Here is a 27,146-nt window from a genome sequence, read left to right on the forward strand (position 1 = left end):
AGTAATGTGTTTTATTACAGGTATGTGTTATAGTGTAATACAGTATTTATGTCTAGCTGCACGGCTAAATTGTTAGCTTGCTTGCCTTTGGTCACAGGGGTCCCGGTAGGGTCGGTAATTTCAACCATCATTGGTTAATTTCACTGACACGGTGGCTGGGTGTATGTGTCGTCCTCATCATCATTTCATCCTCATCACGATGTGCAGGTCACTTACGGGAGTCAAATCAAATGACCTGCATCTGGCACACCAAACTTGTCCTTGGACACTCCCAGCACTAAAAGCCATACGCCATTGCAGTATTTATATTTAACTTGTGTGTTTGACAAAATGGAAAGCTTTTTAGTTACATTTAACTGAGTCAACGGTGGAAAGTATGGGTTCCTTCTTAACAAAAAAAAGTTTGTTTAAAGTGAAACAATCTTGGATATTTGTTAATTCAGAGGATTGAATCTCCAAGATAATACCTGGCATTGCCTCACTGTCACATTCACCTTCTGCAATGGTGTCCACATTACTAGCTACTGGTTCGGTTTAATCTTTGTTCCAGCTACATAAGCCTATGTAAGATTTTTCACTAAAATAACTATCATGTAAATTTTGCATGTGTCAGAATTGTCCTTGACAATGTCTCAATGTACACTATACTTGAAGTGGTCATCTTTGCACACTAAGGCTGTCGTAGAAGATACCTACTCTGTTTAAAGTTCAGCTCAACCTTATTAATCGTGCCAACATAATATTTCCACACGTCTATTTTAATGCATTTTATCACCATACATTTAGGTATATATAAATACTTTCTAAAAGTGCAAAATCCTTGGCCCGTAAACTGATGGAAGGGTATGGTATTTTAGAAAATAAAAAGATCAGTACAGTTTATATCATAATATTAAAACTAAAAAATGACTATTTTTCAGCATTATTAATGTTAGCAATTTGTAGCATTTTGCCATGGAGGTGATATTTTTTAATAGATAATTGGATGCTGAAATTTCATGTATCAATTGCTAGATTTTCTAGATGTTCCAATTTAAGTTCAAAGAAAATAACTACATGAACATACGAAATTGAAGCAAAATTGTAAACATGTAAACTGATATGGATTTGCTTACTCATAGTGAAAACTTTACAAATGCATAGAGAGGTGAAGAAAAGTCCTAATTTAAAGTCAATTGGAAGTATGCCAGTAATACAGACAGCAGACACATTTATCATGGCTATTTTCTTTTTATTCAGGAGGCTGTCATAAAATATAGTTTTGCTCTTATTTTGCAGAAACATATATTCTGCATTATTTGTTCAATTTTGTGTTTAATTGTGGATAAAAGAAATACAATGAAACATTTAATTGTCTTTTAATCATCAAATACACTTACTTTTACAGCATTTGGCCACATTTTGTATTTATCATGATTGCAGAAATACACCATCTCTACCCATAATATATTTTGTACATACTATTGCATTTGCATTGTTTCATGTGCAGTTCTACATAATCTTTTATGTCATTTGTTCCTATACTAGCAGAGAGTTTAAATCAAGACTTTTTTGTAAAACACTTGTTGTAAGCGATGATTCAAATAAAAGGAATTTTACTACAATAAAGGCAGCAGATAAAATGAATGTAAAAGGTAAATAGGAGTGGAAGTAATGTGGTCAACAAAAATTTCTGAAAAATTTAAAAACTTGTTACAGATTTAAGGAGCTACCTCACCAATTCAAGATCTCTGTATTGCTCATAGTGCTGGTAATATTGCTACATGTGTTGGATCGCCAGATAGAGTTTACCTCCCGCACTGACTTCCTCTGGAGAGCAAAGCTTCAGGTGGAGCAGGAAGATGTGGAGACAATGCGAGGAATTAATAAGATATTGCTGGAAAATATTCTTCCTGCTCATGTCGCAGAGCATTTCCTGGCCACACGTAATACACAGGTTGGTGAAACTTCATAAATGAACATAAAAATTAGCCCTGATGGTATGTGTAAGGAGGACTTTCAAGTTTTGTGTTGGTGTTAACATTCTGATAGACCTAAATGTATGGTTATAGGTTCTGAAAGCATAATAATTATAAAAGATCATGATAGCACAAAACAACATATCCTTAACCTTTAAAGACTTTAAAGAGAATGCAAGATCAATAAAAACACACAATAGAGAGATACAGTATAAGATTCACTATAAGGTATTTATCTGTGTCTTATATACAGTATGAAAGTCTTCATCAATCAATACTACATTTTAATGAAAGTATTATTTTTTTCTCCTATCAATTACTGTAATAGCATATTTTTTTCAAATTTGTGAAAATAATTTTCTGAAATATTTTTTATCTACTTCTATGATGACAACCATTACAGAAGAACAAATAATACAAGATTATGTTTTGTTAGATATAAGCTAGAATGAAATACATTAATTTTTGAACTTTTTTATACACATACTCTTAAGTATAACAGTGCATTATTCACGACAGTTTAAATTATAAACAAAAGAAATTTCATCCACACAATGCCAGACAGCAAGAGGAATAATTTACTCTTGTGTTTGTATTTATACAACTTTTTTTTCTTTTTTGTATAACTTATAAAATATGTGATATAGCACACAACATCCTCAAAACAATTAACAAATGTAAATAAAACCATGTATCAATGGCCTAAGAGCTCCTCGTAGAGCTGATGGCCCACTCCCATAAAGAGAGAATAAAATAACAATAAACTAATTGATTGATTTATAAATGGTATGCAGCAAAACAAACAACACTGACATTATTGCTAATCTGCTGTCCATGCTTCCCTAGCAATGAATTATTTAATCTTCTTCTTCTTCTTCTTCTTCTTCTTCTTCTTCTTCTTCTTCTTCTTCTTCTTCTTCTTCTTCTTCTTCTTCTTCTTCTTCTTCTTCTTCTTCTTCTTCTTGTGTTCTGGCCTTCTAAGGACCACATTACAATTTCAATTGTTCCTCCTTAGTTGTTCTTTCCTTTTCTTCCAGTATTCTTTCATTGTTTCACTATGTTTCTTTTTCCTATCTTCAGTCCACTTTGTGCCTGTTTTCTTTTCCTTCCTCCCTTGGAATCCTTCCATTTGTAAAACTTTCTTCCTAAAAATCTTTCTTTCCAATAATTCTTCTTCTCGTATGTTGTTCCTTTCCAGGTCTTTCTTGACTTCTTGAATCCAGGTGGTAGTTGATTTCTTTTCCCAAAGGTACTTGAAGATTCGTTTAGTTAGTCTATTGTCATCCATTCTGTAAATGTGTCCAAGAAATAGCAATCTCCTTTTTCTTATTGTTTCTGATATGTTTTCTACGTTCTGGTAAATTTCATTGTTACTTCTTAATTTCCAAAACTCTGCAATTCTTAGAGGACCTAATATTTTCCTTATAATTCTTCTTTCTAATATTTCTAATTTTTCAAGCTTGTAGTTCAGTGCTAGACATCCGCTGGCATAAAGGCATTCTGGTTTCACTACTGTTGTAGTGCTTTATTTTTTCTCGATAAGCACTTTTTGTTGTAAGTATTCTTAGTTATACTGTACGCTCTTTCCATCTTTTGTATCCTCTCCTCTATAGCAGGTTTTTCTAAACCATTTTCTTGAATTGTCTCACCCAAATATTTGAATTTCTTTACCTTTTCTATTTGACCAATATCCGTTACTAAAAGCTTTGGGGCACTTTTTATATTTGTCAAAAATTTTGTTTTCTCAGCAAAGATTCTCAAGCCTGTCATGTTGGCTGTCTTTTCAAGGAGATTGACTTGCATTGCTGCATCTGTAAGGCTTTCTGAAAGTATGTCAAAGTCATCTGCAAATGCTAGGCAATTTATTGCAACACCTTTGTTCTTCTTCCCCAGCATGAGTGGCAATATTTTAGATTCTTTCAGTTTTTCATTCCAAATTCTTACAATTTTCTCCATGACACAATTGAAAAGGAGTGGAGATAGTGACACCTGTATTTATTTTGAAAGGTCAAGATACTTCACCCATAAATTTTACTTTCGAGATAGTATCTGTAAGTATTTCATGAATTAGGTTTGCCAATTTAGTTTTAACTCCAAATTCACGGATTACTTTATCTAGGGTTTCCCTATCAACAGAGTCAAAAGCTTTTTTAAAGTCAATAAATGTTACAACTATGTCTTTGGAGTTTATTAATCTGTGTCGAATTATAGATTTCAGGTTGAAAATCTGTTCAGAGCAAGATCTTCCTTCTCTAAATCCACCTTGATATTCACCCAATTGACTGTCCAGTGTCGATTTTACTCTATTTAGTAGTATTGTTGAGAATATCTTGTAAGCAACTGGCAAGAGAGATATACCTCTGTAGTTGTTGACATCTTGCTTGTTACCCTTCTTGTGTAATGGGTGTATTAGAGCCACTTTCCAATCCTCTGGGATCTTTTCTGTTTCCCAAATTTCTTCAAAGATTATTTGTAGATCTTCTATAATTTTTGGTTCAGCCCATTTTAAAAGTTCAGCTGTTATGGAGTCTTCCCCACTAGCTTTGTTATTTTTAAGATTTTTTAATGCTTCCTTCATTTCTTCCACTGTTGGAGGTGAATCAGCTTCTAGATTTTCCTGAATTTCTGAAAATTCTAATTTATGATTTGGCTCAGGGCAGTTCAGCAGGTGTTCGAAGTGTTTTGCCAGAATCTCTCAATTCTCGGCATTGTTAAGGCCAATATTACCATTTGCATCTCTGAAGCAAATGCTCCGGGACTGATAACCTTTCAGGTTATTCTTAAACGTCTGATAGAAATTTCGGGAGTTATTTCTTACAAAATTATTCTCAATTTCTACTAGCTGCGATTTTTCCAAAGATCTTTTAACCTGCCTTATTATTCTTGTTGTTTCCTTTCTTTGTTGTTTAAATAGCTCATAGTGTTCATTCTTTCCGGAACATTTCCATTTTTTCCACATTTTCGTTCTTTCCATAAGTGCTTCCTCACATACGTTATTCCACCATACTTTCTTTTTAGTTTTTACTGATCCAAATACTTTCTTCGCTGCACTATTAATCTGTTTAGATAATTCTGGCCATTTGCCATGCTGAGTTATTTTAATTTCTTCCTGAAAGTTTTCTATAGTTGCTTGTGTAATGTTGAGCCTATCTATGTTGTATTTCATTAATTTTCTCAGCCTTCTTTGATTCCTGCGAGGTAGAAGCTTTAGCTTAATTTTAGAGAGGTAATGATCGGAGTCAAACTCCCCACTTCTTATTACTTTAACATTCATAATTTCCTTAATACTTTTTTGAGAAATAGTTACATGGTCCAACTGAAACTCACCTAACATCGGATTTGGGGACACCCATGTTTTAGCCTTTCTTGGAAGTTTCTTAAAGAAGGTCGACATTAATTTTAGGTGAAAGGATTTACAGAGATTAATTAGTCTCATGCCATTTTTGTTTGTTCTTTTTTGTACCGAATATGCCCCTACTGTTTTGCTGAAAACTTTTTCTTTGCCTATCTGTGCATTAAAATCACCTAGTAGAATAATAACATTTGATTATGGAATTTTTGACATTTCATCATCTAGAAGACTCCAGAATTCTTTAGTTTTACTTGGGTTCTTGCTATTATCTTCATTTATTGGTGCATGACAGTTAACAAATGTATACTTTTTGTTCTTGCATTTAAGTGTGAGAAGAGATAACCTTTCTGAACTAGATTTGAATTCCATAACATCAACTATTGCTTTATGGGCATAAAAGGCGGTACCTAGTAGTGGCATTCCTTTCATAATTTTGATTGCTGGTTTACCTTTAAAGATTCTATAATTTTTGGTTTCTGTTACATTCTCATCCTTAAACTGTGTCTCTTGAGCTGCTAAGATCTGGATTTCATGTCTATCTAAGAAAATTTCCAGTTCTTTCTGCTTGCCGGTTTTTAGCAAGGAATTTACATTAAGAGTGCCTGCAAAGAATTTCCTCTTAAATTTAAGTCTGAAAGGATTCCAAGGATGCTCCGACTCACCCTTATTGCAGATGTTGGGACTCCCCAGAACCCTAGGTCGCGATGCATTGCATAACGCAATGGTGGATTTCCCTTCCGAGCTACCACCTGGGGTAGTGCTTTCATTCAGCGGACTTTCCATTCTGCAATTGAAATTGTACATTGTACAAGGTAGGAAATTAATTCCAAGATAAGATCGGATTGTTAGTCCAAAATGATGTTTTATTCGTGCTTTACTCCACTAGGTTCTTCCACTCTCTCCGCCGTTGGGACATTAAATTCCTCATCCACCTTCGAGACCATTGACCAGGTTTCACCTGTAACCCTAGACAGGGGCCCTTACAGGATGCTACCATCCGGAGCCAGATGGACCCAGGTTTTTTTTACAAGGTTGTTACTCCTCCCCCTCCTCCTTCCCCATCACTTGCAAGATGAGGCCCCGGGCTTGGGACTGGCAATGGCGGAGTTGAATTATTTATTTTGTTATATGTAATACAGTAGTACGACATATTGTGAATTCAATGTTATGTTGATTTCTGCAATTATGGTTCTCACAACAGAGAAGGTGTTTTTTGCTTTGTGTTAAAGAATAGAACGAGAAATAACTTAATAAAGAGGCACCAAACAGCAGAACAATGTCAGCTATCATTGACAAGTTCTGTCATATGGAATCAGTTTTATGACATTAAAAGGGGACAACAGGGTGCCCAAGAAATGTCCCCATAAACAAGAATCATGGATGACTTCTGCAACAGGTGTTGCGGTCCGCAAAGCGTAGTCTACAATGATCATTACTGAAACTCGGTTTGAGAGATAGGTCTGTTCGGTGGATGTTTAAAGAGCTGGGCATATTTGTGTACAGCATGCACGTTACTGGCATGAGCGAGTCTGATTAGAGTATTGCAGCCGAGTGTTGTCCATGATGTATGAGGATCTAGATTTCTTCTGGAACATATGGTTTTCAGATGAAAGTCACATTCACGTTGATGGCTACATCAACCAATAAACAACAAATTCTTTTAGGGTTTAAATGGCCTGATATCATTATACATAAATAATTATACAGAAACCATTACACAGTGTGCGGTTTACAATTTGGTGCACTGTGTCCGGTCATGGAATGTTGGGCCCTTATTTTGTTGAGAATGCAGCACAGAATCCAAAAACAGTGGACCAAATAGTCCACAGAGACCTCGTTATTACCCCATTCTTACAGGATTTGCACCATTCTTGTTGCAACAAGAAAGTTACCCCTCCAACGACAATGGGTGCATCAAGCAACTGGACCATGTATTTGGGAGATAGTGGGTTTGAACCCCACTGTCGGCAGCTCACAAGATGATCTTCCATGGTTTTCCATTTTCACACCAGGCAAATACTAGGGCTGTACCTTAATTAAGGCCACAGCCACTTCCTTCCCACTCCTAGCTATTTCCTATCCCATCATCACCCTAAGACCTATCTGTGTTGGTGCGATGTAAATCAACTTGATATAGATGATGATTCCCATAAGGAACCAAGAAATATTTGTCCCGAATGAGTACATTTATAATACCAATATGAATGGTTCGTTATTGGACATTATGAATTTTCCAGCTAACTCATTCCTGGTTGCCAGCATTTTTCCCCCGTGTGCTAAGTTGGGCACATCAGGTGGTACCTAGCACACCCACCAAGACGCATGGCTAGTGCATACCATGGAGGCCACTGCGTAGGCTACTTGGAGCCACCGGCAGTGCCAATGCACTATGAGAGACTCTGTCTTGGTGGGTGTGCTAGATACCAACTGATGAGCCCAACTTAGCACACAGGGGCGAAACGCTGGCAACCAGGAATGAGTTAGCTGGAAAATTTCCAAATGTCCAACAACGGGCCAACTATATTGGTATCATAAAGCAACTTGTTAAAAGAAAAAGAAAGAAGAAGGCAATGGCTGCACTAAGATGGAGCTACATCCCACACATCAGGGGAGTCACTTACAACAGCCTACTTTCTCGTGAAACTCCATTCCCATACACCTCCTGCTCCCCAGATCTCATGGCCTCAGATTGCTACATACGCATTATGTTGAAAGAATCAGATTTCAATACAATTGAACCACCTATAAATATTCCCAAATTATACAAGAAAATAATGTATATTTTTTACCCTTACAGTAAACTTTTGTTCATTAACATTTTCAATAATCTTCAGAGAGGTTATGAACAATGTATAACATATTTTAAACACATGCTGTGCCAGCACAGTTATATAATACTTCAGTACTGTTTGTTTTGTCACATATGGTAGAAAGATAGGGATGCATAGGGATACTTAATAGGATAGACTCAATGACAGGTCAGCATCACAAGAAGTAACAACAGAAAAGGAGATAAAGACAAACATGAAAACACAGAAGGATAATCTTGACATATTTATACACTACCTCCTTCAAAAAGATGACTCTACATTCATTTCTTTTCAGCCTCCAATGAGCTCATTTCTGCTTTTCAGCTTCATCATGAAGGCAGGCTTCAACATTAATTGAAAGTCCATCAAATCTGAAGGTCTGCTAAGATGCCACGCTGCACACCTAAATTCAGCTGTAAAACATACAGTGAAAGGGAAAATATCTCATTGTACTTGACAATATTTTCCATGTTTTGGTTGGAAGCTCTTGTATGATTTTGTTTCATGAAGCCACTTGCAGTTTAGGTTACAGTAATGCCTTTTGTATGTCAATGTACAATCCAGAGTACCGTAACTCTCAGGTATTTTGAAGTTGTGCAGTACTACTCTGTCATTCTGTCCCAGGTGGCCTTCAATGGTTTTCCATTCTGACTATATTAAGGAGGAAAGCAGAGACTTGCTTCTGACTCAATTTAGTTTTATCAGCTAACATAGTATTACTTTAACCTTTGTTTCAGGAATTATACCATGAACGCTACAGTTGTATTGCTGTTATGTTTGCATCAATCCCCAATTATAAAGAATTCTATGATGAAAATGATGTCAACAAGCAGGGTCTGGAATGTTTGCGGCTACTGAATGAAATAATATGTGATTTTGACAAGGTAATTAGCTTATAAACCATTATATAATCATTAAGGATGTTGATCTGTCTTTGTACAATGTATTATGCTACACTGCTGAGCAATTGAATTAGAGATACCTGGCTAGTAACATGGAGCACCCCCCTTCACCTCAATGATGGCAGTGATGTGGTGTGACATGAATTCCACAATTCTTTGGAAGTGTTGGAGAACCATACTGGTCCATGACCATTGCACATAACACACAGAGATTCATTGGAGAATTGTCCACCAGGGCATGCACATCCCTCTTGGCAGCATCCCAGATATGTTCAACAGGATCAAGGGCAGGTGACCTTGGGATCCACACAAGCATCCTCATGTCCATGAAATGTTTATCGTACCAATTGGCCAAAATAGGCCAATGTACTGCCTTACTGCAGGTACAGGTCTTTGGCAGGGTGCTGGAGGCAGATAATGGGTACAAAAGATCTGACTGTAGGTTCATGTATCATTTGCCAGTCTGTCCAGGTAACTATTTATCATGCTTCAAGAGTCCAACAGAAATATTTTTTTTTACCAATATTGGTCTTTGCCCTGTTCCACCCCACGCCAAGAGGGATCCATAGACTCATGTGCTTGTCAATGCACTCATACTTTGTCACTGGCGTATACCAACTGGTACTTCAACTCATCTGCCTCAGTTACTTTTTTTCCTCCATGCTTCAAGATTCCAATATGAGGATGAATATATGATGTCTCAGTATCCTGACTGATCCCTTCAATGCTGTGAGGGCAGCAGCATGAACGATATTTTTGCCAATTCCGCGTCTGTTGCAGAAGTCGGCAAAGAAAGATGTAATCATGCCTCTGGCTATGACCATGAGTCTCACATCTTGGTGTAATATTTATTAAGAAAGTAGAAGTTGCACGGATTAAATCTATTCTTTTTTCTTCGTCGACATCTACTGGCTATGATATAGGTATTGATTCCCATAGGGAACCTGAAATATTTGTCCCGGATGAGTACATTTATAATAGGTACCAATATAGTCGGTCCATTATTGGACATTATAAATTTTGCAGCTAACTCTGTCCTCCTACAGCTGACCAAAGCTGGCAACCAGAAATGAGTTAGCTGGAAAATTTATAATGTCCAATAATGGACCAACTATATTGGTCTACTGGCTATGTTGCATCAGTCTTGAATCAGACAGTTAGTTTGATTATATACCCAAATTTTTGTTTTGTATCGAAGCCGATGGTGTCTATTTGATGAGTGCTGCTAATAGTGGAGATGTGATGAACTTCTTCATCAACAACTATGCCAGAATCTTTCAAGCTCTTAGCCAGGATGGAACAAATGCTGTAATATCTGTCATTAATTAGAATTTCACTGTATGTCCAGTGACCTAAAACATGAGGGAATATTTTGATTTCATAGTGACAATGTTGACAATGGTTACATAGGTCCTGCCAACAATAACTTGTACTACTGTTATGCTGCCTACCATCTTGAGACCATCATGCCATTTGCTGCTAGTGAAAATCTTGGTGGATTCAAATCCACACATGCACTGGGGGGTTTTTCTGAGCAACTTGGAAAATATGGTCGGTTATTTACAAGTGATAAACATGATGTAATCTTAACCTAACTTCCCTTGAGTACTACACATACAACCAGAATTTTCGTGAATGAATTTGAATATTTCAAGGGTTATTTGCAACCAAAAATTATACCTAACTTAGTCTATTATACATGAGTTATATACACATGATTAAATGTAAATACCGGTACATAACCTAGCCTATGAAAAACTGTTTTCAGTTATACACATAAACATAACTTAACTTGACTTGTGTCATGCTTGTACTCCACAAATTAATTTGTGGAATTTTTTAATCCCAAAAGTTATAGATAAAAGTTATTTTTAACTTTGACTGTAATTCAATTTGCAATCATTCATGTACAAGAGACACACACAGCCAATTTACTGGTATGCTCCTGGAACAAGCAACGCCAATACCATTTTTCAAAGCATCACATTGCAATGTCAGCTTGTATTCTTTCATTAAAATCTCTTAAAAACTACATTTACTTGCAAACTTACTAATTTTTCTATCTCCTATACTACTTTTTTATAACACTTACTATCACCTTCAGAAAGCGAAAAAGCTGACAACACTCTGGCCGCATCAGAGCCCATCATATCCCTTAGTAAAGATAGTTTTAACTTGTCTGAGACACATCATTTCCAGTAGCTACCAGATAATCTTCAAAGATTGTTTCCCAAAACTTCCATTTGGAATTAACATTGGGATTCTGTAGGTTTAAGTTTGAAGGTAATTAATTTATCATTGCCAATTTCTATTTCAAGTGATTATTTATGATTTACAACTTACTTATTAACACTATACTGAACCATTAATAACAAGTATTTTGTTTAATGCATTTTAGATAAGTCACAATATCATTACATCAGCATGATTACAAGTCAATTCATAAATATTAAGTACGATACTAAGTAAATAATGTAATAGTCAGTGTTGACATCAGAACAATAATTAGATGTAATTTCTTGTTTTGACATCAAACCTTCACACTGTAGGACTGAGGATGACTTTGAATAAAGTCAAAACTTAAGTTCCTGAATTGGAGTCATTTTTGATGAAAGCATCTCAAACTTGTAATAAGTAAGTACCACATCTGTGCTACAACCATTACACATATGACCACATGTTGGGTTCCCAAGGTTGTGTGAAACATGCTTCCTGCAATGTAACAAAGAAATTCCAATTTTCTTGTATCAACTTTCTCTTTTACAAAATTTTAAATATGAAAATATTTGTGTACTTATGAAATTTGTAATATGGTAATGAATACTAAGCTTATGAGTAATTTCCAGAACTACTTGATTTTCTGGCACTTCACATATAGGGATCTGCTACCATCCCTTAAGAAAATAAGTAGCCGGGCTGAGTGGCTCAGACGGTTAAGGCGCTGGCCTTCTAACCCCAACTTGGCAGGTTCGATCCTGGCTCAGTCCGGTGGTATTTGAAGGTGCTCAAATACGACAGCCCCGTGTCGGTAGATTTACTGGCACGTAAAAGAACTCCTGCGGGACTAAATTCCGGCACCTCGGCGTCTCCGAAGACCTTAAAAAGTAGTTAGTGGGACGTAAAACAAATAACATTATTTTATTATTAGAAAATAAGTAGGCTACTCAGCAGCTATTCCAAAGCTTTGTTGCTTAGTCTTGAAAAATTTAAAGAATTGGTGTGCATTCATACTCAAAGTTGCCATGAAAAGGTATTTCAGATTATGAAGTTGAATCAACTAAGTGATTTTTCACAGAGTGTGTTATCCATGTGGTTAGGGCCTTGTAGCTGTAAGCTTGCATTCGGGATATGGTGGGTTTGAATCCCACCATCGGAAGCCCTGAAGATGGTTTCTGTGGTTTCCCATTTTTACACCAGGCAAATGCTGGGACTGTAGCTTAAGTAAGGTCAGTGATGCTACCTTCCCAATCCTAGCCCTTTTCCATTCTTGCATCACTGAAAACCTTTGATGTGGTGGTGCAACAAACCACTAGCGGAAAAAAAAATTCAGAAATTCTGTTCTCCATTAATTGAAAAATGTTTCTAACCTAAGTGTTTATCATCACACTTGTAGAATAAAATACTTACATCTCTTAACAAAATGATTCCAATTCAAGTACAAAAAAATCTAAAACACCAACAAGCCAGTGCTGAAGTACAGAGAAGAACTCAAACACTGAAGAGCCAATGGTGGACTGAAAAATCACCAGAAATGCAGAATCTAGCCAAAAGCAATAATACTAGACTTTCTTCAGTGCCACATGGGATATCTCTATGCCATCAACTTAAGGCCTAAACCCTCTATGATCAAAGAATGGCATTGACTTCTCAAAGGCAACCATTAGCTCCTGTTAGCGAGAACTCTTTGAAAAACTATTAAACAAGAATTTGCACATTGATAAAAATATTTTTGCTACAATTCTTAAAAAACCTGTACTCACTTGCAGAGGAGTCCCCTACCAGAAATTCAGTGTGATTTTAGACCTAATTAAGGAACAATTAATATGGTCTTCATTGTTAGACAAATGCAAGAAAAGTCCAAAGGACAAAACCAGCTTCTTTACATGATGTTTATAGATCTTGTTCTAGTTTTAATTGACTGTCCATCAAAATACTTTGACTGCTACACAACGTAACTGCTTCTGTTCTTGGCTGCCCTTCCAAATTACAATACGTGTCAAGCAGGGATATATGATTGCTATGAATTTGTTCTCTTTATTTGTGGGGACTATCCTGTAACTTGTTGAAGAAAAACACCCCCTCCCCAATAGTGTGGAAATAGCAAATAGGTTTGATGGCAGATTTAATCTTACCAGCCTGTGAGCCAAGATAAAAGTATCCTCAACTTCAGTTACCAAACTCCAATGCACAGATAAGAGAATTGTTCTAGCCAATACAGAGAATGACTTACAAATTATTTTGAATGCATTCAACCAAACATATAGTAGTATCAGCTTAGAAATCAACATTTACAAAACAACAAGTTCTTTATCAACGAACACCAAAATCTAATGAGACAGCTTCTTCCATAATGGCTAATGGTGAGATTTTGCATAATTTGTAATATCTGAAGCCATCTCTTTTCTGTTTCAACACAGCTAATTTATAACTGCTAGGTTCTTCAGTCTGCCAAAACTAATTTTGAATAATAGATTTACAAATTCTCTGAAAAAGAAAACATATGATAACAATATTATTGTACTTGAAAAAGAACCAACTTAATTTAGAATGAAATTTTTCATTCTTGAAAATACCATCATCAGATTCTATCAAATCACACTCAAATACTGTATTTAGAAATGTTTATTTATGTTTATTTCTGTTTAAATACTTAGGAAATTGAAATGTGGAACTTATTTCTGTTTAAATACCTAGGAACTTGACAGTAGCATAGCCAGGATTGGCCAATCGGAGGTGGTTATAGTTACAAAATGCTGATAGAACTTAATGAAGGTGCGTATGTGGTGCATGCAAGTGTGTTTTGTCATTATAAGGACACTGATACAAGTGAATTATGTTAACATTCATACTGCAATACACTATAAAATCTTACATTAAAATACAGAACAAGAACAATATGATCAGGGTCAAGAGTTTTACAGCAAATCGTATGTTTACTTTACAATCTAAATCCAATTTTTGAAGCTTCTTAGAAAACAGATTCAGCAGATCTGTTGGTTTTACAACATTATGTCTCTGAAGGTTTATTTAGTTTATTGTTTATTGGCAGTCTCTGTTTATTTTCTTTTTTGAAGTATTCCATGGGGGTGAGGGGTTCTAACCCCCAGTAATCCCCCAAGCTACACCCCTGGAACTTGACAAGTTTCAGATTTAATTTTAGCAGCCTGTGAACCAAGATCAATGTAAAGTATCCTCAGCTTCAGTTACCAAACTCCAATGCACAGACGAGAGCATTGTTCTAGCCAATACAGAGAATGACTTATTTCTGTTTAAATACTTAGGAACTTGATAAGTTCAACAAATGTAAACATTGACCCTAAAATACAGTATTGCCTCAGATATGCTAGTGCATCCTTCAGTAGTCTCCTCAAGAGGGCCTTTGAGAGTTATTACCTCACTGTCTAGGCTAAGTTATATGTTTACACTGCTATAGTATCTGCCTCCGTAGCATAACAGTTGGTGCTATTAGCTGCCATCCTCAGAGGCCCATGTTTGGATTCTGGTATTGCCAGAATGACAGAAGAGCTGGTATGTGGTTAAAATGGTACATGCAACTCATCTCCTTTTGGGGTGTACCTGAAAAGAGCTGCACCTATGAGGACACATGTTTATTTAATGCTATAGTAATTGTAACCACTCCACGGGTTATATTATTATTATTATTATTATTATTATTATTATTATTATTATTATTATTATTATTATTATTATTATTATTATTATTATTATTATTATTATTATTATTATTATCATCATCATCATCATTCTCTGTAATAATAATAATAATAATAATAATAATAATAATAATAATAATAATAATAATAATAATAATCATAATAATAAGGTTTATGATAAATTTTATGAATTTAAAAACAAAGTAAAAACATTATTACAAACTCAAGGTTCATAGACTCGAAGTAGCATCAAACGTAAACAACAGGTTGGGAAACGTGACAACTACAAAATGGATGTGGAAAATGGCAAGGTAGATAAAGAATTAAAAGACTGTAATTGCCCTTGACATTTTATTTAAGGTAAACAAAATAAATTAATAGAAGGACGAACCAAAAATCATCAACAGAACTAAACAAACTCATTTACAAGATTAAAGTTTTAACTGCACCTGGAGATATGCGCTACGTACAAAGAAAATAATGTTATGTTACACACACAAATTAGGAAAAAGAAAGAAATAAAATCTTAACACAGAGGGACCAAAAAACTAGTATCAATACCTAAAATGTTTTGGATATAGAACATCGATTTTAGGTGCGTGTGATATGAGACACTGAACTATGGGAGGCAACCCGAGGGAAAGTTAAATTACATGTTAGTCACAAGGTAAAAAAAGGAAAAGGGAATTGCCTCCAAAAACAAAATGATATGAGCTTAGCTCAAAAGTTAAGTCATTACAACAATTTTATTGATGAATGTGAATCCCGAGAATAAACTCCCATGCAATAAAAGAAAATATTTACATTTAAATTAAGTTAATGTCTGAAAAACAAGAAGAAATAGCGCTTACCCCAAGACAGGTATCCCAGGACGGGACTGATGCAGAATCATGACCGCCCTCAAGAATGTTCAAAAAGCAAAAGACATGGAGGCTACCTCGCTCCCACGGAGGAGCAAATGAGGTCGAGAGACAGGAAATGGAGCAAGCACCAAAGTAACCAATCAGGATACGGACTTTACTCTCGATTTTCACATTCACCAATAATAATTAAGCTTATTTTGACCAATCAAATGTCTCTTCATTCCTGATGATCTAGAAAGGTCTTTTGCACAACAGGACACAACAGGAAATGTGCTTCTAAAAATGGCACGTGTCAGTACACTCTGTTACATAAGTTAAATACATAATAGTTTTATACAACAAAAAATGTTCCAAAATAGGTTGTTTTTTTAGTTCAAAAATCCAAATCTCCTTTTTTTTTTCACAGGTCCAAACATGATAATATACAACATAAATAATTTTTAAAACATAAATTAAGAATTTGTTTCCCCACTGCTGTCCCACATCCAGCCACAGTAATAACAACATACAGTATACTTAGGGAAGCAAGGCTTGAACTTCTTATAGAAGACACTTAAAATGTCTGAAAAAATACCACTGGAGGAATACTTAGAGGAAAATGGCAGGACCATCGAGCATCAGTATCTTAGAAGAGGTCAATACCACAAGAATTGAGGCAAAGATTATTAAACATCAATTTTAACCTTTACATTGCTGCGCTAGCAATACTGCGAGCACGGAGAGTGACCGCTGCTCTGCTGCACCCGTAATATTGCGAGCGACATTCTTCTGACTTTATTAATGCAATACTCCCAATGTTGACATAAGAAGTCATTCAAACTCCGTGGGCGGATACACGCATCTCTCTGCAGTAGATAGGAGCTTACGAAATGACAATCTGTTGATTCATTCGTGAGTTATTGAGATAAATACGACACTCTGCTTTACGAGCTGCTCTGCGGTATGCCCGGCGTGCAAGCTAGCAGTGAGGCCCGTGTCAGGGATGAGTAAGCTACGGTATGTCAACCGCCAGTAAAGCGCGTGATCTTACCAAATCCGAGGTTGTAAGAGTGCTATCCACATTAGAATCGGAAGATGAATATTCCGATTTTAGTGATTTCGAGAATAATGATGATAGTGATGACACCACCGATTATAATGAAAGTACAGAAGTTGTCCAACCAGCCAGGGACAAACCGCTTAGACTGACAGAGAGACATTTTCCTTGCCCTGCACCACCCACCCCGAAGAAGAGATTTCCTGCCAGGTACTGCCATGTGTGTTCAAACACCACGCTTGATGATAAAAAGAGGAAAGAAAGTAGATATATGTGTGAAAAATGCAACGTTGGACTCTGTGTACACCCCTGCTTCAGAAACTACCATACCCTAGTAAGGTATTGAAGGAGATGAACTTGTTTCGTGCAAATGAACACTTCCAAAGAAGACATGCGATTTGAAAAAAATGTAGGCTACCCACAATTTTGGAATTACCAGTTTTGTACAACCCTTGATTAACTGGTCTGGACCATTTTTTATTTTGATATCAAACCAAAATGTATAGGAATTTTTAATGCATTCTCAGTGTTTTATCTTGAATAATATTTTATCGTAAAATTTAGATACATTTTTACTCATTTTAGACACCCCTGAAGTTATTGTCTTCAGTTTAGTTATATATCGGTGCTTGGAAGTGGACAGCTAGGACCACCTGTAGCCACTGAGACATGTAAGTTGAGCTTTCTACTGTTATTTTTAATTATTAGTTCGATTTTTTCAATTGTTGGCCTTTTATGTTGGACAACCTTGAATTTCCTGCACAACATATAGCTAATTTTGAGTTAGAAAAATCAGTTTAGGAGCTTCCATATTTAGTATAAAAATATACGACAAGCAGGCAAGAACCCTCTGGCTTTTCCCATCTTATTTCCGACTTTTATGTATTGAAGTTAATTATTAAAAATAATTCAGCACAGGGCTTTTACAAGAGAGAATTTATCTCAGCAATGAAAAGGTTAATGGGCCAGTCACATCACCTACATGCCCAACACATGCCTTCCAAAGCAAGTAATGTATTCTCAATTTAAAAAATGGAAAATGTAATTGGAGAGGACAGCGAAAGTAATACCAGGACATTCTAAACTTTAAAATGAAGAAGTACCAAATTTACGTCTGCAACTGGGAGAATGCTGCGTTTGATCAGCTGATGTGGTGATGTATTGACCATGAATGCTCCCAACATTTTGAACAACAGCGACAATAGCACAAGCCTGATAAAACAATCTGTTGATCCTTCCTATTGAAAATGTCCTAGGTGTGGCATGCTTCTGGACAAAATCCATCGGATTGCTGAATTTGATCAATGCACTGTATTTCTTTATCTCCTAAGTATATATATGTACATAACATGATGCAGCTCAGGAAACCATGCCACATGTTGCCAACATTATTTTTCTGTTTTTTTTTTGTTCCTTTCAATAGAGGGTGCAATGATAGTTTTTAAAGAAATTAAATTTACCTCTCTAGCTGAAAAAGTATACATTTTATAGTATATCAAATTTACTCATGTCTGATAATTGGCAACCAAAGTTCAAAAGGAAAATATCTGTACATGTATATCATTTGATTTCATTTTAATGTAAGGTTCTATTTTAACTATACACTATATACAGTGTGATTCAGCCGCTCCTTCCAATGTAGTATCATGCAACCCACAATATTCATTCCATCCTGAAAACATCTGCCCTGCCATTATGCTCAGATGACACAACCGGATATCTTGGTATTTACCGCCTCACCATGATAGGATGCCATAATATTATACCTGCATTAAACACTGGAAGACGTGCTTGTGCCTTCTAGATCATATGAACCTGACATGCCGGCAAGACACTAAATTGATATTGTGACCACAGTAAACCTAATAATTGCTATAAGCTGCCCAGTGTGCACTACAGAACCGTAGTGTAGTTGGTAAAGGTGTGGCAGAGAAGGCTTGCATGTCAGGTGGACGGTTCAAGTCCTGGGCAAAGATTACAAATTTTTTAAATACTTTTTAAATACGTTCCGCACGCAATATAAGTTCATTGCCTGCTTTCATGCAAATTGTGTGTGAATGAATGTGTTTATGGCGCAAAGAAGGACCGATCAGTTAGCAGGCCGGAAACATACAGACCGGAAATAATAGGAACACAACTGCCCTGTTTTACCGCAACAAATGCTCGATGTCATGACCATTTTGGTTTATGCACATTCGGGCCCGGTGTCCCATAGATCATCTTGCGTGCTGAAGCATTCCAAGTGTAAATACTCGGCAGGCATCCATGATGAGTTGCTGGAGCTGGTCGGGGTTTTCCGGCGCTTGAGTGTAAACAACGTTCTTCAAATGTTCCTACAAGAAGAAGTCTAATGGCATTAAATCCAGTGATCTGACTGGCCAAGAAACAGGGCCTCCTCGTCCTATCCATTTCCATGTTAGATCCTCGTTCAGATGGTTATGAACTGGCAAACTCGAATACGGTGGAGCTCCATCCTAATGCAACCACATCGTCAAATGATCATGCAAGGACACATCCTCCAGCAGCAGTGGGAGTTCCTGTAGCAGAAAGTGCAAGTAGCTTGGGCCCATCCAATGGTCTTCAAAGAAATAAGGTCCACTTAGGCAATCCCCCAAGATTCCACACCAAACATTTACTTCCAATCGTACTTGATGGGCTGCCTGTCGCACCCAGTAAGGATTGTCCAGACTCCAGTAGTGCATGTTGTCGCGATTGATGTCCCCATTATTGTGGAAGCACGATTTGTCCGAGAACAAGATATGTGATGCGAATGCTGCATCATTGTCCAGCCTGCCTAACAGCCACCGACAGAACTCCATTCACACTTCGAAATCCCACCCAAGTAGCTCTTGGTGTAGCTCAAGATGGTATGGGTGAAATTTATGTTCATGCAGTATTCGCCAGACGAACGGCTGGCTGGTGTTCACCTGTCATGCTATTGCCCTTGTACTGATGTGTGGATTATTACAAGCTGCCTCCAGAATGGCCTCTTCTGTTTCACCTGATGAAATGGGCCTATCGTGGACTGGTGGCTGGTTGGAAATCACGCCTTTTGTCCTTCGGCATCTTTCAACACGGTGGAATGTCGTAGCAGCTGGGTGTCACTTTGCACACATCTTGCCTTGCTTCCCCATAAATGAGGAGCATGTCAACATATCGTCGCTGCCAGGACAAAACCTCCTATATGAAATAATTTTAGCTTAGAACTTTGGCTGGTAAGGTTCTGTCATCTAAGGTGCAATATCGTGTACATATTGTCAAGGCATTCTCGCTCTTCACAACGTATGTGCTGCGGGTCAGTATATCTCCAAAACATATTATCACATAGGAGGTTTTGTCCTGGCAACGAAGATATTCCTCTGTGGAAAACATGCTGAACGACAGCAGAGATTACAGTAAATTCAGGCCCTAACCAGCGAGTATGCACAGGACACAAGATGAATAACAGCATCATTCTACTGTTTGAATGTGGCAAGCGTGGGCCTGTGTTTATGTTTTCAAACATCGTGTATTTGAACGATGCAGGATTCGAACTGCCGCTGGCACATTCTATCAATTGCTAGACAAACGCCTAACCAAATCCGCTATGCTACACTGCTGGAAACATGCTGGTAGTACGACAAGAGCAGAGTACATACGCCATCCGCTTCAGTGTTTAAGACATTAATTACTGCACTGTTACCTAGTTTCATGCATTGATTCCCCTCTCCACCACACCCAGTCATGAGGCACAACATATTAACATTAGTTATATGGTAAAAGGACATTGCTACATGATTTCAAGGTTGTCGTATCCTAAGGATGGGACAGGCTGGGGACTGGAATGGGTTCGATACACAACTGTCCGATACAATAATGACACCAAATTAGATGGCCTTCTGCCGAGCTAAGGTATATTAGAATTACTAAATGTTTTATAAAACAAACATATATACAGAAATTTACACAGTTAGGTATAAATGTATTCTCTCTTCTCAATAAGGGAACTTCCTAACCTTATAACACTGCAAAGCTACCTAAGAAGTCCTTGATTCCTTTACCCAAACCAAACCCCATGGCACTACAGCCCTTGAAGGGCCTTGGACTACCAAGCGACCGCTGCTCATCCCGAAGGCCTGCAGATTACGAGGTGTCGTGTGGTCAGCACGACGAATCCTCTCGGCCGTTATTATTGGCTTGAAGACAGGGGCCACTATCTCACCGTCAGATAGCTCCTCAATTCTAATCACGTAGGCTGAGTGGAGCTCAAACCAGCCCTCAGGTCTAGGTAAAAATCCCTGGACTGGCCGGGAATCGAACCTGGGGCCTCCGGGTAAGAGGCAGGCATGCTACCCCTACACCACAGAGCTGGCCCTTGGTTCCCCTGGCTCCTTAAAATGTCTGTTTCAGTGAATACTTATCTTCCGAGAGAGAAGTTTTCCTTGTGGTGTCTTCTCTCTTCTTTCTCCTCGTTCCTCTTGTACGCACTGGCACTCGAGCATTTCAGAACTTCACACCTCATTAACTGCCAAGGGAATGCAGTTCTTTTAAACTCTACACCTTCTCACGTCGCGTTACTCTTCCCTGTAGTAGGCTGCCTTCACCTGCCCGTACGATGCTCTAGAATTACAGTCAGACTAATCTGTTGGCTACTGAGACCTACTAGTCCTTGGTAGTTCTTTCCTATAACAACTGGGATAACTCCTTTTAAGAAGCCCTGAAGGATGCTTTACTAGAGTCATGATTCACTTGCCTTGTGAGTAGTCCAAATTCCTAATAAGCTTGGACTCTTACTTCACTGCATATGTTGCTACTTCAGTTATTCGTCTCTGCCGTGGTTACTCATAACCAAGTTTCTAATGGAAACAAAAGAGGTCCACCTATTCAATACCATATAATGTTATAAGAAAAATTATAACATTTTATTATACTCGGTACCGGTTTCGATGCTGGTGTGCATCATCATCAGCCAAAAATAAGAAAAATATACATAGACAAAGTTACAATAAACAATGCATAAAGTACATACAAATTTTACAAAACTGGCAAGACCTAATTAAAAACGGGATCCATAAACATTAACCTATGACCTAAACTTAAAAAATAGCACCAACTGTCTTAAAACTATGAATATATGTCCTCTTGATAAAAGTCCTCTAAATCTAAAAATATTAAACCATGTGCGAGCAGATTAAATTTGAGGACAAAAAACCAATACTTCACTATCATAAAAGTCCGAGAGCATAATTTTAATTTTGTAAGAACATATATATAAAAGGTTTTCTTGCTAAACATTCACTGAGTATTAGAGTAACCGGTGCAAGAATTAAGAAACCATTTTTCTATTGGTTAAAAATGGCTGTCATTAAAATAACACAACCAGTCATAAGACGTAACAACTTCCTATTATTCGTGATAAAACATATGTCTTCTCTAACTTAGCCGCTTTCTTTAAGTATTAGATAGCAAGATCTTTTTAATGAAAAATTGGTGGACGCCGTGTTTCCAGGGTAGGCCTACTGTTCTTGGTTCAAATTAGGACCTGAAGCAAATAAAAAAGAAAAAATGTCAAGAAAGGCTTTTTTTAAAAATCTTATTCTCAGTTCAATACGGACCAACAACATGAAATTTATAACCCTTTAAAAATCTTGTCGTAAAAATTTACGTGAATAAGAGACTCACCTCTGGGAGCGTATATATTATGTGTTATTAGACGTTAGGGAAGACACTGAGAGCCGCAAGACACCGTGACCAATGCACTCGCGTTGGAGGGGAAGGGAGGGGGAAGCAGAACAAGGGAGGAACTGAAAAGGAGTAGGAGGGGCCCGGAGCCAATGGCAATGAAGGAAGGAGGGAAGAGGGAGAGGAATTATGCAGGGCAATGCGGCAAGAGGGTGTGGCATGAGAACGTTTTTTGTATGCTATGAAAAACTAATTTGCTATTGGAAGCTTTTCTGAGTCTGAAAAACGATATCAAAAAATCGAACAATACTCTTGGTTTCTCAGAAATATCATTAAGATTCAAACCAGCATTAAAGTATTGATCCAGGTGAATAAAACAGCTCTCAGTGATGTCAAGCAAAGTACCTTTATTAATAACCTGTAAAACTGTGAGATCCTGATCAATGCTAGTAAAATTATGTTGAAAATCTTTCATATGCTGCCCCATTGCTGAAAACCTATTGTACCTAACGCCATTAACGTGTTCCGCATATCTAATTTTAAAGTTACGCCCTGTTTGTCCAAGATAAGAACTGCTGCAGCCATGGCAGCATAATCTGTATACTCCATAACTATGAAAAACATTATTGCTATTTAAGGAAGTGGAGTTATGCAGGATGTCGATACTTCTATTATCAGTTCTGTAAGAAATCTTAGTGTTATGCTTTTTGAAGATGTTGGTGATGCTGTGTATTTTATTTGTAAAGGTAAAAGTAGAAAAATGATTAACTTTGGGTTTTTCTCTCGAAAGGGTGGTATTAGGACGGTACTTAAACTTGTTAACAATTCTATCAATGAAAGCATTCTTAAAACCATTGTTTCTAGCTATCGCCCGGATTAAATTTAATTCTTTATTCAGATTCTTTTCCGGCATAGGAACTCTAAAGGCTCTGTCAACCAGACTATTATATGTGGCATTTTTATGGGCCTGAGGATGTGAAGAATTGTTCCTGATGGTGACAGCAGACTGAGTAGGCTTTCTATAGATATTATCTATAGATATTATATGAAAAGGAAGAAAGTGAACAAGTAACCGTTAGGTCCAAAAAATTCAACGATTATTATTCTCGGATTCTAAGGTAAACTTTATATTCTGATCTAAACTGTTAAGATTGTCAAGAGTAGCTTTTGCATCTGTGGACCATTCATCTAGAATTACGAAGGTATCGTCCACAAATCTGTCCCAGAAATATATATTACTGAAGATTAAATGTTTGCTTATAGCATTATTTACTAAGTGGTCTAAGTAAATCTCTGCCAAAATCCCGGAGGCCAGTGACCCCATTGCCAGACCATTCTGCTTATAAATGGTATTATCAAAAGTAAAGTAATTATTATTAATTAGCAAGTTAAGAAGACTCATAAAATTTAAAACTTCCAGTTACTTAGTTGACTATTGGCAAGAAGATTCTTCTTAATGATAGGAAGAAGCTCCTTGGTACTTATACTGGGAAACATGTTAACTATATCGAAAGAATGCATAGTGTGATAACGACGAAGAACAAAACTATCCAATTTATTAATTAATTCCGTGGTGTTCTTAATCGAGTTGTTCGAAGAAAACTTGTAATTTTTAGCAAGAAACGTTTGAATAAACTGCGCTAGCTTGTAAAGAGGACTGGACCTGTAATTTATAATAGGTCGAATGGGGACACCGGCCTTGTGAATCTTGGGAAGTGATCTCGCTGTCGGCAAACTCGGGTTCATGGTTATTAACTTTTGTTTTTCTTGTTCCGTAAAAAGGAAGGAAGAATCCTTCAGGATTTGTTTTAGCTGTCTTTGAATGATTTGTGTAGGGTCCTTCTTTATAATTGAAAAAGGATCATTATTAAAAAGGGCTTTGGTTTTCTGTGTATACTCCGTTTTATCCATAACTACGGTAGTATTGCCCTTATCAGCTTTTGTGATGATAAGGTTATTAGCAGATACCTTCCTCTTGAGGACCTGAATTTTCTTATTTACTTTATAAGGATCTGTATTATTATTATTATTATTATTATTATTATTATTATTATTATTATTATTATTATTATTATTATTATTATTAATACACTTCTCCACAGGAAATATGGGTAGTAATGGGGCACGGGATGCACCAAGTGCCTTACATAATTAAAGTATTTACACATTATAATACAAACGTTGATGTACAGGTATATACAAAACTGTAGATCATGGGATCTTCATTCTTGCGAGAGGAACGATCGCACAATGTTGCATGTTGACAGGAGGACAGAATGTTGCATAATTTTGTAGATGTTCGGTGGAAGACCCAGTTCTCGCAGACTCTTGTGAAGTGTATGTGGAATGAGGCCGTTGACTGACAGAATCACAGGAACTATTCGTACCAGTTTCATCTTCCAGATCCTCTTTATCTCTTCTCCAAGTTCTTTGTACTTGGAGATTTTTTCACTGTACTTCCTGTCAATGTTGGTGTCATTGGGGATAGCGATGTCAATAATGAAAGTCGTCCCAGTTTTCTTGTTTACCAGTATGATGTCTGGCCTGTTATGGTTGACTTTTTTGTCTGTCACTACAGCAGTGTCCCAATAAAGCTTAATCGACTCGTTCTCCAGGAATGGTGTTGGATGGTACTTGTAATAAGGGATACGCTCCTGAATTAATTGGTTTTCCTGAGCAAGTGCCTGGTGTATGATTCCCGAGACAAGATTGTGTCGTCTCGTGTATTCTACGGGGGCAAGTACTGGGCAGCTCGCAGTGATATGGTCGATGGTCTCGAGATGAACGGAGCATCGTCTGCATTTGTCGGAGAGTACGCTGGTGTCTTTGATGATGTACTTTTTGTAATTGTTTGTAGCTATTACTTGGTCTTGTATAGCAACTGCAAATCCCTCTGTCTCCCCAAATAAGCACCCACTTTATTATTATTATTATTATTATTATTATTATTATTATTATTATTATTATTATTATTATTATTATTATTATTATTATTATTATTATTATTATTATTATTATTATTATTATTATTATTATTATTATTATTATTATTATTATTATTATTATTATTATTATTATTATTATTATTATTATTATTATTATTATTATTATTATTAGGGCCTAATGCACGTTTATCAGAAAGAAAAGTTTTTTTACGTTGCTTTTTAACATCAAATCTGACTTCCTCTTGGAGGTCATGTGGCATTTTACTAATAGACATCTCTGACTCAATGACAAGTTTGTAACCATATTGACGGGGTTTGGACATGGCTAGTTGTGCTTAGGACCTTTTTTGAGAATAGCCCTTTCATCCTCATCCAAGGTTATGTTGGAGAGATTGATCAAAGGAGGATGGAACTGAGCCAAAAGACTGTTTTCAGGTTCTTGATTTCCAGTCTGTTTGACTGAATTAGCTTTGTCTAAAAGTACTTCAAGTTTTTTGTCCAGTGTGGACTGTTTTGTGGCTAGTATATCTGATAACTTAACAAAAACATAACCAAGTTCCCGTGCAAGTCTAACAAGTCCCTTTCTTTCTTGAGCTCATTCCCGTCAAGTTCTCAGATCAACCTCTCTTGGTCCTCCCTCGAACAATCTCCCGTGAGTTCTATAGACTAACTTCTCGACCTCCTCCACGGACCGTCACTCGACCAACCTCTCTAACTCTAAGATTCTGACTGACTGCCTCTTTACCTCCTTAAATAATCTGTTATTTTTCTTGAACCTAATATTTGGGAATCAACTTTGCCCTGCTCGTGATTCTGAGTTGGCCCTTCCTCATTGGCTGACATTTCCCTCACCAAGGGAAGATATTACTATCGTGTTTTCTAGAAACATACTTGACTTGACTTATTTCCTGTGGCTCCTTCAGGAGCGTAGGGCTTCGATGAATTTTCGCCAACAGACTCTGCTGCGGACCATCTGATGTAGTTCTCCCCAGGTCTTTCCTGCCTCACTTGCCTCCTCCAATACGGATCTCTTCCAGGTCTGCCGTGGTCGGCCTCGCTCTTGTTGTGCCTGTTGATTCCATTCCAGGGCTTACTTCTCAATGGCTCCATCCTGCTTTCTCAATATGTTTCCTATCCACCTCCACTTCCACTGTTTGATCTGATTTCCAATGGGTGTTTCCCCTGTCACTTCCCATAGATCTTCGTTACTAATCATGTCCAGCCAATGAATGTTTAAGATCCTGTGCAGACACCAGTTTAAAAAGGTCTACAGCATCTTAATAACTCTTGTAGTGACTTTCCAGGTCTCACATGCATAGAGGAGGACTGACTTGACGTTACTGTTGAAGATCCTCAATATCGTTCGTTGAGATATGGCACGGTTTTTCCACAGTGGATAGAGATGTACAAATGCACCATTAGCCTTCCTTATGCATGACTTAACATCCTCCGTAGCCCCGCCTTGTTTGTCTACCATACTTCCCAGGTAGAAAAATTGGTCTACATTTTCAATTTCCTGTCCATCTAGACAAAATTGTTCTTGGGTATTTGAGAACAGCCTCATATCTTTAGTCTTACTGGAATTAATCTTGAGCCCTGTTTTTCATGCCTCAGTTTCTAGCTCTTTGAGTTTCTCTTTCATATGCTGAAAGGCGTGTGTCAGCAAGCAAATATCGTCTGCATAGTCCAGATCTTCCAGTCTCTCTAGCAGTCCCCACTATAAAC

At 37.1% G+C, this 27,146-nt stretch overlaps 1 protein-coding gene across 3 annotated transcripts in view; it reads left to right on the forward strand.

The window, feature by feature from the left end:
* Nucleotides 1-27,146, forward strand: part of Ac76E (adenylate cyclase type 2 Ac76E) — a 1,381,264-nt gene that overhangs the window by 1,247,686 nt on the left and 106,432 nt on the right. For 2 of the 3 annotated variants that reach the window (XM_068228989.1, XM_068228988.1), the window contains 2 exons: nt 1,699-1,936; nt 8,858-9,004. In XM_068228989.1, the coding sequence (XP_068085090.1) occupies nt 1,699-1,936; nt 8,858-9,004 (385 nt within the window). Of the gene's footprint in view, nt 1-1,698; nt 1,937-8,857; nt 9,005-13,936; nt 14,015-27,146 lie in introns of all 3 variants that reach the window. The other variant, XR_011018659.1, reaches the window with a different exon arrangement.

This window comes from Anabrus simplex, chromosome 8 (genome assembly GCF_040414725.1).
Source record: "Anabrus simplex isolate iqAnaSimp1 chromosome 8, ASM4041472v1, whole genome shotgun sequence".
In the NCBI taxonomy this organism is placed as follows: Eukaryota; Metazoa; Arthropoda; class Insecta; order Orthoptera; family Tettigoniidae; genus Anabrus; species Anabrus simplex.